We start from the raw sequence: 16,132 nt of genomic DNA, 5'->3' as shown, positions 1-16,132 counted from the left end.
CCACTCCTCCATGATGACATCACGGAGCTGGTGGATGTTAGACACCTTGAACTCCTCCACCTTCCACTTGAGGATGCGCCACAGGTGCTCAATTGGGTTTAGTCCATCACCTTTACCTTCAGCTTCCTCAGCAAGGCAGTTGTCATCTTGGAGGTTGTGTTTGGGGTCGTTATCCTGTTGGAAAACTGCCATGAGTTTTCGAAGGGAGGGGATCATGCTCTGTTTCAGAATGTCACAGTACATGTTGGAATTCATGTTTCCCTCAATGAACTGCAGCTCCCCAGTGCCAGCAACACTCATGCAGCCCAAGACCATGATGCTACCACCACCATGCTTGACTGTAGGCAAGATACAGTTGTCTTGGTACTTTTCACCAGGGCGCCGCCACACATGCTGGACACCATCTGAGCCAAACAAGTTTATCTTGGTCTCGTCAGACCACAGGGCATTCCAGTAATCCATGTTCTTGGACTGCTTGTCTTCAGCAAACTGTTTGCGGGCTTTCTTGTGCGTCAGCTTCCTTCTGGGATGACGACCATGCAGACCGAGTTGATGCAGTGTGCGGCGTATGGTCTGAGCACTGACAGGCTGACCTCCCACGTCTTCAACCTCTGCAGCAATGCTGGCAGCACTCATGTGTCTATTTTTTAAAGCCAACCTCTGGATATGACGCCGAACACGTGGACTCAACTTCTTTGGTCGACCCTGGCGAAGCCTGTTCCGAGTGGAACCTGTCCTGGAAAACCGCTGTATGACCTTGGCCACCATGCTGTAGCTCAGTTTCAGGGTGTTAGCAATCTTCTTATAGCCCAGGCCATCTTTGTGGAGAGCAACAATTCTATTTCTCACATCCTCAGAGAGTTCTTTGCCATGAGGTGCCATGTTGAATATCCAGTGGCCAGTATGACAGAATTGTACCCAAAACACCAAATTTAACAGCCCTGCTCCCCATTTACACCTGGGACCTTGACACATGACACCAGGGAGGGACAACGACACATTTGGGCACAATTTGGACATGTTCACTGTGGGGTGTACTCACTTATGTTGCCAGCTATTTAGACATTAATGGCTGTGTGTTGAGTTATTTTCAGAAGACAGTAAATCTACACTGCTATGCAAGCTGTACACTGACTACTCTAAGTTATATCCAAGTTTCATGTCTATAGTGTTGTCCCATGAAAAGATATAATGAAATATTTGCAGAAATGTGAGGGGTGTACTCACTTTTGTGATACACTGTATGTTGCGTTATTTTTCAGTTCAGTTTAAAAGGGCACAGAAGCAGGAGCAGAATGTATATGTGGGTGTTAAGTACAAGTCCGATTTTTTATTTATTTATTTATTTTACAAATAGATATGTCTTAATGTATATGTGGGTGTTAGGTCTGAGTCAGAATTTTTACAGATAGATGTGTGTCTCATTTGAGACTGTCCAGTTTGAAACTCAAGCAGAAAAACAAAAGCTGATTTAAAAAAATGTGTGGGCTAGATAACTGGAACACTTCCATGGATTTTGACTTCTTGCTCTAAAAGTTTTATAAAGAGTCAGACAAATGTGTTGATGTATCTGAAAAAGCTTCTTGATTGCAGCATCTCAATGCATTACAACAATACTTACATTTCAGGCTTCCATATCAGTTACAACTCTGTCACAAAATCTCATGACTAGCTATATTCTAATAAGAGGAGGTACCAGTGTAGATGCAGATGCACCCCCGGACATATTTTTTGGGCTCAGTGAACAGACACATTTGTACAGTTAATACAGCAATGTATACTTTTCCTCAACGTCTATTTATCTCCCTCTTATTCATTTGTGGCATTTAGCAGATGCTTTCATCCGAAGACAAATTAAGCAATTAAGGTTTAAGGGCCTTGCTCAAAGGCCCAACAGTGGCAGCTTGAACTGGCAACCTTATGATTACTAGTCCAGTAACTTAACCACCAAGCTACCACACTTCAATGTTCATCCATGGTTACTGTCAAACACATCACTCACAACTTGTAATATCATGTAATCATTATTTATAATACTACCAAACCAAAACATCACAATGATTCCATTTAAATAATATATAAAAAATATGTATTTTATCAAAATATATATGTCTACCGAGTGGTAGTGGTGAGGATGGTAAGAAAATTTAAGCATACATGTGGAGCTCAAAAGCAGAAAAACAACGTATTATTTTACTCACTCTACTTAGCATACTGATAAACTTTGTTGACATACAATTACTGACTGTAATTGCCCATCTGTTGCCCTGTATACTTTATCACCACACAGTTCTTTATTGTTCATTCACAAGGGACCTCCACCAACAGGAACACCACCAGATGATGTTTAGGTGGTTGACTATTCTCAGCATTGCAGTGTGTTGTTGGGATGTAGTGGTCCACCCAAACATCATGATCAGATGAAACATCTATGGGTGTTTTTTTAGATTGATAAATGGGGTACAGGAGCAACAGATGGGCCACAGTCAGTAATTCTACACACACCAAGTTAATTTATAGGGTAGCCTATAAAATAATTGATGAGTGTATGCACCAGATAGATGTACCCAATAAAGTGGCTACTTTCCAGAAATCTGTACGACATTATTTGAGTGGGCCCGAAAAAATTAATTAATAGGCACAGCTCCCAAACGACACACACGTCAGGTTTGCCTCTTTGATAAGGACGGTAAAGAGCTCACTCTAAAGAGGGTTAAAATGTACTAGTCATTCAGAATTCACTTTTTTAAAAGTCATTTTGAAAGCAGAAGATTCATTCTGAACTAAACCTGCTGGTTGCCGTCACACTATTTTTCATTTAGAGTAAAAGCACTTCAAAAAATATCAAAAGTGTGATGCCTTGAGTGTTGTTTCCTTCAGGACTTACCAGTTTTGATATGCTTTTCCACACTTCAGTTTGAAATGACCAACAAGTGCCAGTCATGGGCTGTCCAATTTCAAAGTGCCATCTGTAGAGTTTATCACTTTGCAATGCAAATTCAATGAGAAATCGTATTAAGTCAAAATCGTTGAGCTTAGCTGGTACAATTCAGGTTGTAGTGACATAGATGGGTGAAAAGCCGAAGAGAAAAAACAAAATAAATGCTTGGAAAAACCTTTCTGAATGTCTCTGCATGATGCTAGCATGTTTACAGACTTGCAGGCACAGAGGCAAAGTATAAATTGGCCTCTAGCCAGAACCGCACTGGTTAGCAGATTTCGATTCTTCCAGCTGTGAGCCACACCTATAGCTCGGATGCTCATCCAGGCTTGCAGCTGCCATAATTGGGACAGTGGAATTTTAGGTATGAGTAAGGAGAGAGTATGTACAGTAAACCCACCCGCTGGACACGGACTCATGACCTGGTGTGCTGCTAATTGGGCAGAGTGTAAATGCCTAGAAGATGATGTGGAGAGAGTCAGACCAGGCTTTTTTGCCAATATGTAAGGAAAGGACGCTTTAAATGGTGAGACCTCTGGCTGGATAGTGGGCTGCTCTTATAATAATATGCTCATAATCAAACTCCAGTACAGCAGACCAACTTTAGGCATCTTACACAAACATAGCAAGGTTGCTGTAGTTCATTTTTTATTTTTCAATTTAGTTTAGGTGTCGCACAGCAGAATGCATCCTGGGAACCTGTGTTCGATCCTAGTCTCTGGTCACACCAATTAGTTTGACATGTTCTTTTTTTGTCAGCAATTTTTTTTCCCCCCAGATACTCTTGTCCTCTTCCATAAACATTCAGAAGGTGAATTGCCTACTTTAAATTGTCCCTAGGTGTGAGTGAGTAAGTAAATGGGTGATTATGAAGTGCCCTGTGATTGAATGGTACCTGCTGGTGCCCTGTCACTACTGCATCCTGTGTTTCTGGCTAGCCAGAGCCACTGTGGCTCTGTAATTTAATGACATGTATTTTCTTTAATTTAATTAGTTGTAATAATATAGTGAAACAGGGCAATTTAGATTAGCCAACCCACCTAAGGACCAAGTTTTTAAAGATGGAATAAAACTGGAGTTCCTTAAGAAAACCCAAGCGGTTTATATACAGTAGAGAAAGTAGACCAGTGGCCAGGAACTTAGATCCCCAGGACTCAGGATTTGTGTCACCCAGACCCCTGGCTGTGCCACCTCTGTGCTGCTTAATACAGTATTTAAGATAATCTAAGGATACATTTAAGTAGTATCATCCAGTACTCTAAACTATATGAACACTGTGCAAATGACTTCAAAGCAGCACACAGGAAAAGGAACTTGACTTTCTGGTTAGGTGTCAAGACAAGATCCTAAAGGCATAAAGATGACAATCTGAAGTAAAGTAAATATCCTAAGATTATAGACAAAACGGAGAAAGAAGCCTATTACTCTTCGTTCTCTCTTACTTTCACACGACTCTTTCTGGGTCATAGAACACATTGGAGAACTGGAAGACACATGGATGAGCTGGTGTCTGCATTTTCTTTTTATGGGTCATGTACACTTAATGAAGGTCTTAGGAATCAGCAGTGATCATGTGGTTCTTTTGTGTGTGTGTGTGTGTGTGTGTGTGTGTGTGTGTGTGTGTGTGAAAGAGAGAGAGAGAGAGACCTAATCTAACAGAATGGAGCTGTGATAGAAATAGTAAATAATAAGGATATAAGAGGTTACCCAGGATACCATTAAAAAAATAAGAAGAAAAAAAGGAAGCAGGGAATTTAGACATTAACTAAGTTTTAAATAAAGCACACCCAGCATTCCCACCAGTCCTTGAAATTCTATTTGCCCAGGAAACTTTTTAAGTATACTTTTAGTGTAACTATTCATATGTACATACAAGCAGCTTTGTTCACATCCACATCTACATTAGAGCAGCTGAGAAAATTTCTATCCACTTTGGGGCAGGTCGGGGCTTAAACATCACTGCCTATCATGCATTCCACACTACATATCATATAATAAAACAAAGCAGAAACTGAAGGTAAATACCCAACTCAGTTTCCCAAGATCTAGAGCTTAGAGCTGTGTATAACGACCCCTCCCCCCCATTATTAGAATGGTTACAACTTAACTTTGTTATATAGCTATCAAAATTAATAAACAATATATTTGTTAACGTATATGACTAGAGAATGAAATACAGTTGTCCTGTAAAGCTACAAGATTTATAACTTCCACTCCTAATATAAACACTAAATGTGTTTTATGATGGACATTTCTTTTCGAGGAAAGCACAATGCAACTCCTCAAGACCAACCACTAGTCACTGCCTGAAAGGAGATTGGCTTGTTGGTATTGTGTTCCTGTATGTCTCTTTAAGGTGCTTTAATCTACTCCCATTCCAACATCAAGGTAGGTTGACTGGTAATTATAAACTGCTTCTAGATGTGAGTGAGTCATTAAATAAGTTAGTGATCCCCTGTGATGGATTGAATTTAAGGGCATTAAAACCTGCATGGTGCTAAGCTGTAATCCTCATTCATTCATTGATTGATTTATCAATTGATTCATCCATTGTTCGTTTTACCACCACTATATCCTATTCAGGGTCGCAGTGGGTCTGAGATGTAATCTTATTTATTTATTTCATCTAGGGATATGGAACTGAAACTTTTGAGTAATCAATTTAAGTTAGATTAACCTACTAAAACTAGGCCATCAAAGCTTTCAACCAATAAAAGATTCAGGGCACAAACTCTTGTTTACCTCATATACAAAAAACACAAGCATCATCCTATTATCACGGTCTTCAAGTAACACTCTAAAGGTCAATGATGCAAAATTCCCCTTTGAAAATCTCAATAACAACATTGTATTTACACCAAGCTTAAAGGAGTATGACTCTTAATAAAACCTGGCAGGAGATCTCTGAATTCTAGTAATGATATGGTAGTGGTAGCTGCTTAAAATAGTTTCAGGTAGCAATTGAATACACTACGTGGCCAAAAGTATGTGGACACCTGACCACAGATTGTTGGTCATCCCAATATAAACCATTGGCATTATTTTGGAGTTGTCATCACCTTTTTGCAGCTTTCTGGAAAAGCTTTCCACAAAATTTTAAAGCGTATCTGTGGTAATAACTTTTTTACTAAAGCTTAAGTTCCATGATGTTAGGGTCACAGGAAAATGCTCATCCCAAACTGTTGGTGCAAAAATGGAAGCATATTCATTTGTCATTTTGGCCTACTTATCATCCTTCATGTGTTGTGGACTATAAATAAGGCATTGCAGATGTAACATTAATGAACAGAGACTTCAAACTGTAAATTTAGTATTCTCTAATTTGAAGTGATTTGGCACTAATGATTCTTCAGAAAACAGAAATACAAAATATTTTTTCAGCCTTGGTGTTTGATACTTCAATGATAGTAATCTTGACATTTTTTTAAAAGACCTATTTTTTCGTGTAAACAGTAGACTTGTGTGTGTACTGTTTAAAAAGGCAGAAAATTTGAAATTGTGCTGTTTACTCACAGATTAATTACCTAATAAAATAGCACACTCTCTCTCCCCCAGCGGAGCACTTAAATACAAACCCAATTTTCAAGAGAGTCATATAATTCTAAAAGAAGAAATAAATAAAACTAGCTGTGTAGCAAATGCTTCCCTCTCTTCTTAAAGGGGTCTTAGGCATCTTTAATTCAATAAATCCCCATAACTTCTATTCAACGTGCTATATTACAGAACCGCATATAGATCACTGCATTGAAAGCAGCAAAACTCTGTTTTCTTGGTTAAAAAGGGACAGAAAATTAGGGGTGAATACAGAAATACGTGAAGGCCAGCATCAGTGATAGGTGCCCTATTTAAAGCACATAGCACACACACAAACCTACTGCAAATAGCTTTTCTCTAATTGTCATTTCTTGTCTAATCAGTCAGTTATGTGGCAGAAGTGCAAAACAGAAATGCAAAATGTGATTGGAATAACTTTACATGTAACATGGCTTTTTAATGCTAGATATAGTGTTTTTTTGTATTTCAGAAGCTGACCTGCTGGAATTTTAAGGCAAAAGAGTCTTAAAAATGTGGCAGAAAGCTGCAAAACATCCAGGAAACGGCAATTATGCACACGGAAGCACTTTCAAATCTAACAAAATGACCTTTTTACCACTGTGGTGAGCAGAGAAAAGTAGAGATAAGACCACATTGGGTTCTCCTTCTGTTACTCAAGAGTAGGAAGGCTACAGTAGGCACAAGCACACAGAAACTGGACAGTTGAATATTATTAAAACTGTGTCTGGTCTAATGATTCTCAATTTCTGCTGTGACATCATACACAGGAAAAAACTGTCTTTGTCGTATTTCAGCCAGTGACTACTAGAAATTACATCACTGGTTTGATAAGACGGTTATATAGAAGGTTATTTTGGTTAAAATTAAAAAGATACCTGAGCAGAAGGGCATTGGTGCACTCCAATCACCATTGAGCTGGCAGGTTCGTGAGGATTCGCCCTTCAGCTGCCGGCCACCTGTACAAGAGTAACGCACAGTGGAGCCAAACGTAAACTTGTCTCCACTTAGAATTCCATTCGGAGGTGATCCGGGGTGTCCACAATTTACCACTGTTAAAATAACAAACACACAAAAATGATTATTAATAAGTAAACATAAAACCACAGTAAACAAGGATGTTCCTAAGATAACAGCCTATTGGTAGTTAAATTGGTAGTTAAATTGGTAGTTTTCCATGAGTGTTGCTATAATTATAAAAAAGATTTTTTCTTCTTTGTATATAAAATGTTTGGGAATAATGTAATTAAACGTAATTGTAAAATGATAAAAATGTTACACAGATTTATTGCTGCACTGTCTGTACCTGCATTATGTTCCTTCTTCCGCATTGACTATGTAATCTGCTTTCAGAACATGACCTGAATGCAGACTGAGCAGACTGAGCTAGATTTACAAGGTGTGGATGACAATCACGTTTGGATTAGTGAGCCCCCTCGCTGCAGAGCATATATTAAAGCCAGAGAGAAATCAGAACCCTGTGCTTATATTACACAGACACACACACACCTCTGAATGAACATAAACAAAAATGTGAGTGGTGCCCTGCCTCAGATTAAAAGGGTTTGCGATTGAGCCTCACAGAAGAAGAAGACGACATAAAAGAATAGGTTTGACAGCAGGTAGTCTTGTCGAGGCAGAACATGAGCCAAAGTTGCATTTTCTTTGCAGCTGTCACCAGAAGCGCCTCAGTGAGCCGAAGAGTGCAAGAGAATGTTTGGCGTTTCATGGGATGTGCACCCAATAAGCCAGGATCAGCCATGAACCTGGCATCACTAATTAGTCTGCCTACAAAAGCGTGTGTTCCACCTGTCCCTCAATTAATGCACTGATCTAAAGCAGCGGGAGAGGGTCACTCAACTGTTTCCGCCTCCATTACAGGAATGAGACGCTAATTAACAGTGCAATGCTCGCTGCCAAGTTTTGGAGTTGAAGACATCAGCAACTTACCAATGCATTCGGGAAGAGGCTTGTCCCATTGGCCGGTGGGCTGGCAGGTGAGGACAGAGGAGCCAAACAGGTAGTAGCCTGGGTTACAGTCATAAAAAACCACAGTACCAAAGGTGAAGTTGCCGTGTTCGATCTTGCTCTGCCTGATGGAGTTGGCTGGGATCCCAGGATCAGAGCAATTGAGCACTGAACACACAGAAGGAGGAAAGAGGAAGGGAAGGAAAGAAAAGATAGAGCGAGAGGTGCATATGTTATTTGGGCAAGTGTCTTTAACCTAGAAAGAGTGGTGCAATATCTTTATTGTGGAGCAGGCTATTTTACTCATTAATGAAACAGGTACCACCACTATGACACCCAGTGGATATTATATATATTATATATACTTGGTATTAATCAAATTATTCTTTCATTGTGGTCATTCAAACCACTTAACCTTTAAAAATGACTTGCCGTTCCAGTGCTTTATCTGGCAGGTAACCATGTAAATGGCCACACTGTCCAGTGGTGCAGGGAATTGCATGCCCTACATGTTCAATCTAGATAATTCCACTATTTAAGTATTCTGTGCTAGATTGTAGATAATGTGACTAATCTATTAACGAAATGAACTTCCCATGAATAGTATATCAACCACTGACCTGATTCATCTGCCATGTTCAAATTCTTGCACATTATTATTAAGAGACCTTTATTCTTTATTATGGTATGTACTTTAAAGTGCAACAGATAATTCTCATGCAGGTGCACGTCCATGCAAACACAACCACTATAACTCATGCTGTGTCAATCCTTACTTGAAGCAGAACTTACTGGCATCTTTCAGATAACAAACACAGTCAGACAAATACTGCCACTCGAACCACAATGTACAGTGCTGCAATGGCAATGTTCATATTCAAACTTCTCAAAGCCATGGTGGGCTGCCTTCGACACAATCCACAGCAACAAAAGCTACAGTTTCTTACCCAGAGTGCACGAGAGATCAATCAAAGTTCCGTGTGAATAAAAGACTTAACTTTTCTCCCCACCTTTACATGTTGGTGGTGGCTGGCTCCACTGCCGGTTGGCCTGGCATTGAGCCCGTCCTGGGCCCTCCATCACATAGCCAGTGTTGCAGGAGAAGCTCACCACATCATTCAGGTTAAAGCCGTTTCCTATGGTACGTCCGTAGATGGGGCTGCCTGGGTGCCCACAGCTGATGGCTGGAGAAGAAAGCAGCTGTTGTATTATGGAATAAATACAGCATTACTACAGACCAACATGTACAGTATTATAAACAGGATCAGGCTTCACCTAAGCTACTAAGGTAAAGGTCAAATCAGGGCGGCAGATTGGCGGGTAGCACTGTCGCCTCACAGCAAGAAGGTCATTGGGTTCAATTTCCAGGTGATGCAATCCAGGTCCTTTCTGTGTGGAGTTTGTGTTCTCCCCGTGTCTGTGTGGGTCTCCTCTGGGTGCTCGGGTTTCCTCCCACAATCCAAAGTCATGCTAATTGTAAATACTAAAGTCCCTCTAGGTATGAGTGTGTGATTGTGTGTTTGCCCTATGAAGGACTGCCAACCTGTCGAGCCGTTTTCTGCTTTTGGGACCCACCGACAATGAATTAATAAAGTTAACATGACATGCCTATCTGCAGAGAGGCATATTAATGCCATACTAAACATGGGTAACTGCAGCATATCTTTAACGGATTTTGTAATTGTAACCCCATATTTCTTTGTGTATAGCTAAACACTAGAGACAATTTCTGCATTGTGCCATTCCAAGTCATGCCAAGCCAAAGACATTGCATTTATTTTGTCATCAACTACCTCTGTGGTACTGTATTGAGTTCTAAGACTGGCTTATTTAGATTTCTGCTACCTAGACAGCAAAGCCACTGATGGCTATGGTACCGTTGTACAACTGAAGATCCCTGAATCCGCAATTATTGTGATTACTAGTTTGTTTTGTAGACTTGTCAAATAATTAATTTTAGAGTACAAATGAGTTTACCACAAGGAGTACATACAAAATGGCCATTCTGTGCACATCAAATCAATTTTTTGTCTTTCAGCACCAATGTTTAACTAAGCCTATAAAATGCTAAAGTACTACTTACAGTTTAAAAAGAAACTGCTCCATGCTTGAGAGTTTCCCAATACAAATGCATATCTTTAAATGTGTATGAGCAAATATGCCTTCATCATTGTCTATTTTCTTGCAAATGGGGCAAATCATTTTTTGTGCTTAGCTACAGGCAGTTTTTGAATGACGCTGAACCATGGTTAACTGCTAGGCGGGTGTAAATATGCTGTTTGTGCATACTTTAGATTTAGATTTTGTACCATGCCTTGAGGCAATACGTTATTTTAATGTAAAGATTGTTTTGACTTTTTTGACTCTCATTAACCTCATATTCTTTGTGCATATAATGTGAACATTCAAAATACATTCAATTTAAGTTCAAAACCATTAACACTGCATTGCAAGGAACACATTTAGCTGAAAGATGAACTTTTTCTGTTGGGAGTACATTTTTAGTTACATTTTTTAAGATTCTTTGGGCCTTTTATGCATTTAAGGATCTAATTCTTTTCCCAGTTTTATTCTACAAAATGCAAATAACACGCATAGTAATAGGTAAGTAAACTGGAATTTGATAAGTGTGTTTGAAAATATTCAGGAGTGCAGACTTATGACAGAGCACAGCTGAAATAATGATTTTGCTTATTTATTTAATTCACCATGGTGTCTCATTATAGCTTAGTATATGTTTTTCTGCGCATGACTAAAATTATAAGATCAATACAATTAACATGCATTAAAATGCCAAATTTTCTAAGCAACTACGTGTTAAATTAGACAGCTCTTATCTACATGTATGTTATGCTACACATAAACATTAGACTTGTCAACTAGCAATGGTTATATCTAAATCTTGTATTGTTTAATATCGCTGAAGAGGATCCAATATTGTGCGAGAGTGGATTCTCCTATTCCTCATTTCATGTATGGGGTTTTAATTTATTTTTTGAAAGCTAAAGCATGCTCTTTTCCTCATCAGGCCTTTCTACTGCTCTCATAATCAACCACAGTTCATTTGCATAATTACAGAAGTAATTTGTTTCTCTTAGCACGAAGGCAATTTTCCCTTCATTTGAGTACCTTTCATGGCCCCAAATTTCAAACATCACATCACTGTTTCATAAAATAGTAGAAAACTCCCTCCTCCTCAGTCCCATTCCCTTTTTTAATTGTGCCTTGCCTTTTCACTTTCTTCAAACTTACTGATAATGATTATTTTTTTTCTGTGTGCAGTGTACTGACAACATAGGCAGGGCTAGTATGTCAACTACAATATGTAAGCAAAGGGAAAGGTTCAACTTCTAAACAGCAGCAGCAGTGTTAAAAGGTCAGAGAAGGAACCCCTGCTGAATGTAAGCAGTGTTTTTTCTACCTGCCAAAATTGAAATACATGCACTAATTTGTGATTTTGTCTATGAACTGTATTTGAAAACTTAGTATTGTAAAGCTGTGCCACATCTCAATATGTATAGTTGAAGGAAAAGGTCTATAGCAATATAAATTAATATTCATTCATTCATTGTCTGTTTTACCACTGCTTTATCCTATCAAGGGTCACAGTGATTACAATTCACTGGGCAAAGGTAGCTTTCAGCTTAAAAAAAAAAAAGAATTTATTTCATTTCAAATTAACAATGAACAGCTGTTTTGTTCAGCCCTTGGCTTAAACGGTGCAGTAAAACATCATCAAAATGCGAATATGAGACGAATTTGCATTTGTGTCAAATAATCTTCACTTCAAAAGCGTTCACATGTATCTGTGTTTAGCTGGATTTTTCAACTGTTTTACTTTTAAACTTGTGTTATAGCTCAGGGTGCTGAGAAATGGTGCGAATCAGCTTTTCTGAGAGTCTAAAATGCTTATCGTTTAAAAAAAAGCAGCTTAACGTACATGAATGTATTAAAAGAACGACACAGGAACACTAAACTTCTCTTAATTATTACTGCTCATAAGTTAGCCAGTGCAAAAGCTATTTTGCCTCTTCTCATGTGAATGTGTCTTTACTGAACGGAATACGGTATTCCAAGATCAAGCATCTCCACGATTAAGAAGCATAGGGAAACAATAAAGAAGTAAAGATAAAGTGCGGGTTTTACTAATTTTTAACTGTTTTCAATTGTATTTCAGTATTTTCATATTATATTTGTCAGTTTATAAGTGTTAAAAACAATCCCATTATTTTACATTAGCCTAAAACATATGTGGCTCCACAGGACCATGGAACGCATTGCCAGCTTTCCCATACATCCTTATAGGAAAAAATATCTTGAAACTCATCACCTCTTAAACTCAAAGCCAGTCCCAGAACCAATTGCTGTTGAGTTTCAAGGTACCACTGTAGTAATTATTTATTAGGATTTTAACATCCTGTTCTACACTTTCATGAAAAGTAAATTTGTTTGTGTGTTTTCAGTTTAAAGAAAGTTTGTATATTATTAATCATCTAATAAAGAGCATGGCAAATGTTATGAATGCCCAATGCAGAAATCCATGTAGTTTCAAAAATTTCAATCATAGTCCTTTTTTTGCAACTGTAAAAAAATACAGTTTGAAGTTAGCTTATTGTAATATGTATACAAGTTGTGCAATTTTGCACCAACTTTCAAAATATTTATTTTTTATCATTGTCCATTAATAATACACAGCAAGTTTGAATAGACTAGTCCTCAGCATTAATGCTCTGCCTGTGCATAATGACTCAACATGCTCATTCAAGCTCATTTTCATCTCAGCTTTCCGACAGCAAATACACTCCCTCACAGTTACAATGGATTTGCTCTGAACACTTTAAGATAAATGACGTGGGCTCGTTGTGCCACTCTGTTCTGAAAGCTAAAATAATTCATTAATTAAAACACCCTTTGAGATAGAGGAGGCTCTTGTATTTCCAGAGTATTGGATTTTTTAAATGCCACATAATAAAGCACTTGTTGAAGCACTTGCCCCCAGTCAGCCATGATACCATGATGTGATTTTTTTGTTTGTAAATTTTTTTTGCTGTTGTACAGTTTAAAGCAGTGACAGCTCATCAACTTCCATGCCTCTAACAAAAATATTAGATTTAACTCCACTCTCCACTCTACCTTGACTGATGCAAAGTAAAATTCAATATAAAATAAATGTTCTTAAAGGTGACATTGAGACAACCCAAAAGTTTTTTGTGAATCTGTACTAAGCAAGATTGTTGTATTGTAGTGTCAAAGCTGTTTGTTTTAACATAGAGGATGTTAATAAGTTTAAGCAAACGGCATACTGATGGTAGCCAATTTAGCCTACAGTTGTTCATCCTGCCCAGTGATGTTACCTCAGCGTGAGATACATTAACTCTAAATGCTAGTTTTATATTGTATTATTAGTTAAGCCTGTAATAATAACATTTTTTAAGATTAAACCCTGTGTAAAATTAAACTCAAGTTATTTAGCTCAGCAAAGTATCTATAGTGCATTTTATATCTTACACGAAAAACAACAGACTAGCCCCTTGTAATGCAATTCAGCTTGTAATCTTGTCAATCCATTTTATTCTGGGTCTTCTTAGTTTTCTGAGTCTTCTACAAGTCCTGCCATAACACTGCCTTCAATGTTGTCATGTGGGTGCCCCATCATATGTCCAAAGTAACATAACTTGCTGGACCTTATGTGATTCAGTAGCTCATTTTTTGTTCTGGCAGTCTTGCTCAGAGGTCATGATCTTCCTCTATGAGATTTTCAGCAGTTTTCTGATATACCTGTTTCTAAAAGCCTGAATGCTTCTTTAGTGTCCAGGCTTCACCATTGCTTTCACTAATCAAAGCTTGGTGATGGTGCAAAGGCAAAGTAAATAGTTTTTCTCTATCCTTGCCAATTTCACCATTGTCACCATGCCCATTGTCATTCTTGACTTAACAGGACCAGCAAATGCTGCAGTATTATTGCCCCTACTTCTCAAATATAAGAAGTCAACTTGTTCTAATCTTTTATTTTCCACCTTAATCTTCTTGGGTTAAAATCACTTTCGTTTTTGCAGCATTTATCAGCATTTTATATTCTGTTCCTGCCTTTTAATTTTTTTTTAGGACTAACTATATTAAGGAAAAACACACATTGCCTCTCACTTATCATTTATATCCTGTGTCATACTTTTTGGATCTTACAGCTGAAGAAAGCATATACAACACAGAGCACCCAAAGAGGAATAAAAACCAGCACACACTTACGAATGCAAATGGGTAGCTGTCCAGACCAGTTGTGGTCCTGCTGGCAGATGCGCACAGAGGAACCAATGAGCCGGAAGCCTGGGGCGCATTGGTATACCACAGTGTCCCTGTAGCCAAAATTCTCTCCGATTACTTGACCGTTCACAATCTGCTCAGGCAGCCCACAGTGCCCCGCTAGTGGGAGAAAGCATGACAAAAAGAGCGGTTTAAAAAGAAAGAAGACTGAGATGCTGTTTAATTAAACAGGAACATTTGATGGGCCTGGGTCTGCACATCTGAGGAAACAGAAACTACAATATTAACGTTATACACTTTAAAAGGCAAAAACATGTCAGAAACATTTAAAGAGATGGAAAAAGGATAGACAATTCTAACAGACACATTCTAACAGATCCCCTAGTGGAAAATTAAATAAACAAACTTGAAAATGATTTACTGGTTAAAAAGTTGTACTTATTAAAGTTATCAAAACATTTTCAGTATTTGTCTAGCCCCTTTCAAAGTAACAATGGATGGTTTAAGGCTATCAAAGTCAGTGATAATGACTAAATTATGCTTTTGGTATGCTAAAGGACACATACTATATCTTGGCACATATTCAAATCAATTTTAGTGACAAATAAAATGAAACTTTGAGACATTTTAAAGTGCCTATAAAAATATCAACCCATTTTAACATTTTTAATTAATTTTTTGTCATAGAGGGGGTTTCCACATGGTGATCCAGCAGGTAAAGCATGGATCCTGAAGATCTGGAATTGATCCTTGCATTCTTTAGCTGTCTGTGACAATGAACATGTTGTGGTTATCCAAGTATTCAGGTTTCCTCTTACCCTTTTAAAAACATACAGAAGTAGAATTTTATATTCTAAAATCCTGTTTGTGGGTGAAAAGGTTTGGAGAAGGTATTTCCCTGTTCTAGCAGATCCAGGCCAACTAGTCTGATGAGGAATAATAAACAGAAATTCACACAGAGTCTCCTTCCAGAAGAGTGGAGGCTGTTAAAGCCACAAAGTGGGGGTGGGATGTCTAAGCAACTCTATTTTAATCACAAGCTTTCAGAATGAGATGCAACATAATCCTCAGGAATTTACCAACTGTAGGTGATTTATTATTTATTTTAACTATAGCATTACCCTTGAGTCAGATAATACTTTACTCATTACATGGTATAGATCTGGTTGCCTAGCTACAAGTTCAGGTTAGTAATTTGTGGCCCAAATAACCTGGCAGAACTTAAATAATCATTCAGAAGACTTGGACAAATATGTCAATGAAGCAAAATAAATAGTAACTGTAATAACTGTAATAACTGCCTCAACAAAGTCCAAGTACTAAACAAAAGGAAATCAATACTTAATTGATGACATGACAGATTTGTAAATAGATAGTAAGATTTATATAAATACCAAGCTGTGGGAATCA

The 16,132-nt window shown here is 38.1% G+C and overlaps 1 protein-coding gene across 1 annotated transcript in view; it reads right to left on the bottom strand.

Annotated features, from left to right (window-relative positions):
* csmd3b (CUB and Sushi multiple domains 3b) overlaps window positions 1–16,132 on the bottom strand; it is a 538,328-nt gene that overhangs the window by 47,256 nt on the left and 474,940 nt on the right. Inside the window, exons 53-56 of the mRNA XM_063013213.1 lie at window positions 14,708–14,881; window positions 9,472–9,645; window positions 8,444–8,629; window positions 7,372–7,545 (exon numbers count right to left, since the gene is read on the bottom strand). Of these exons, the coding sequence (XP_062869283.1) occupies window positions 7,372–7,545; window positions 8,444–8,629; window positions 9,472–9,645; window positions 14,708–14,881 (708 nt within the window). The remainder of the gene's footprint in view (window positions 1–7,371; window positions 7,546–8,443; window positions 8,630–9,471; window positions 9,646–14,707; window positions 14,882–16,132) is intronic.

The sequence above is a fragment of the Trichomycterus rosablanca genome, chromosome 2 (genome assembly GCF_030014385.1).
Source record: "Trichomycterus rosablanca isolate fTriRos1 chromosome 2, fTriRos1.hap1, whole genome shotgun sequence".
Classification (NCBI taxonomy): Eukaryota; Metazoa; Chordata; class Actinopteri; order Siluriformes; family Trichomycteridae; genus Trichomycterus; species Trichomycterus rosablanca.
This window is presented reverse-complemented; position numbering and strand designations above follow the sequence as displayed.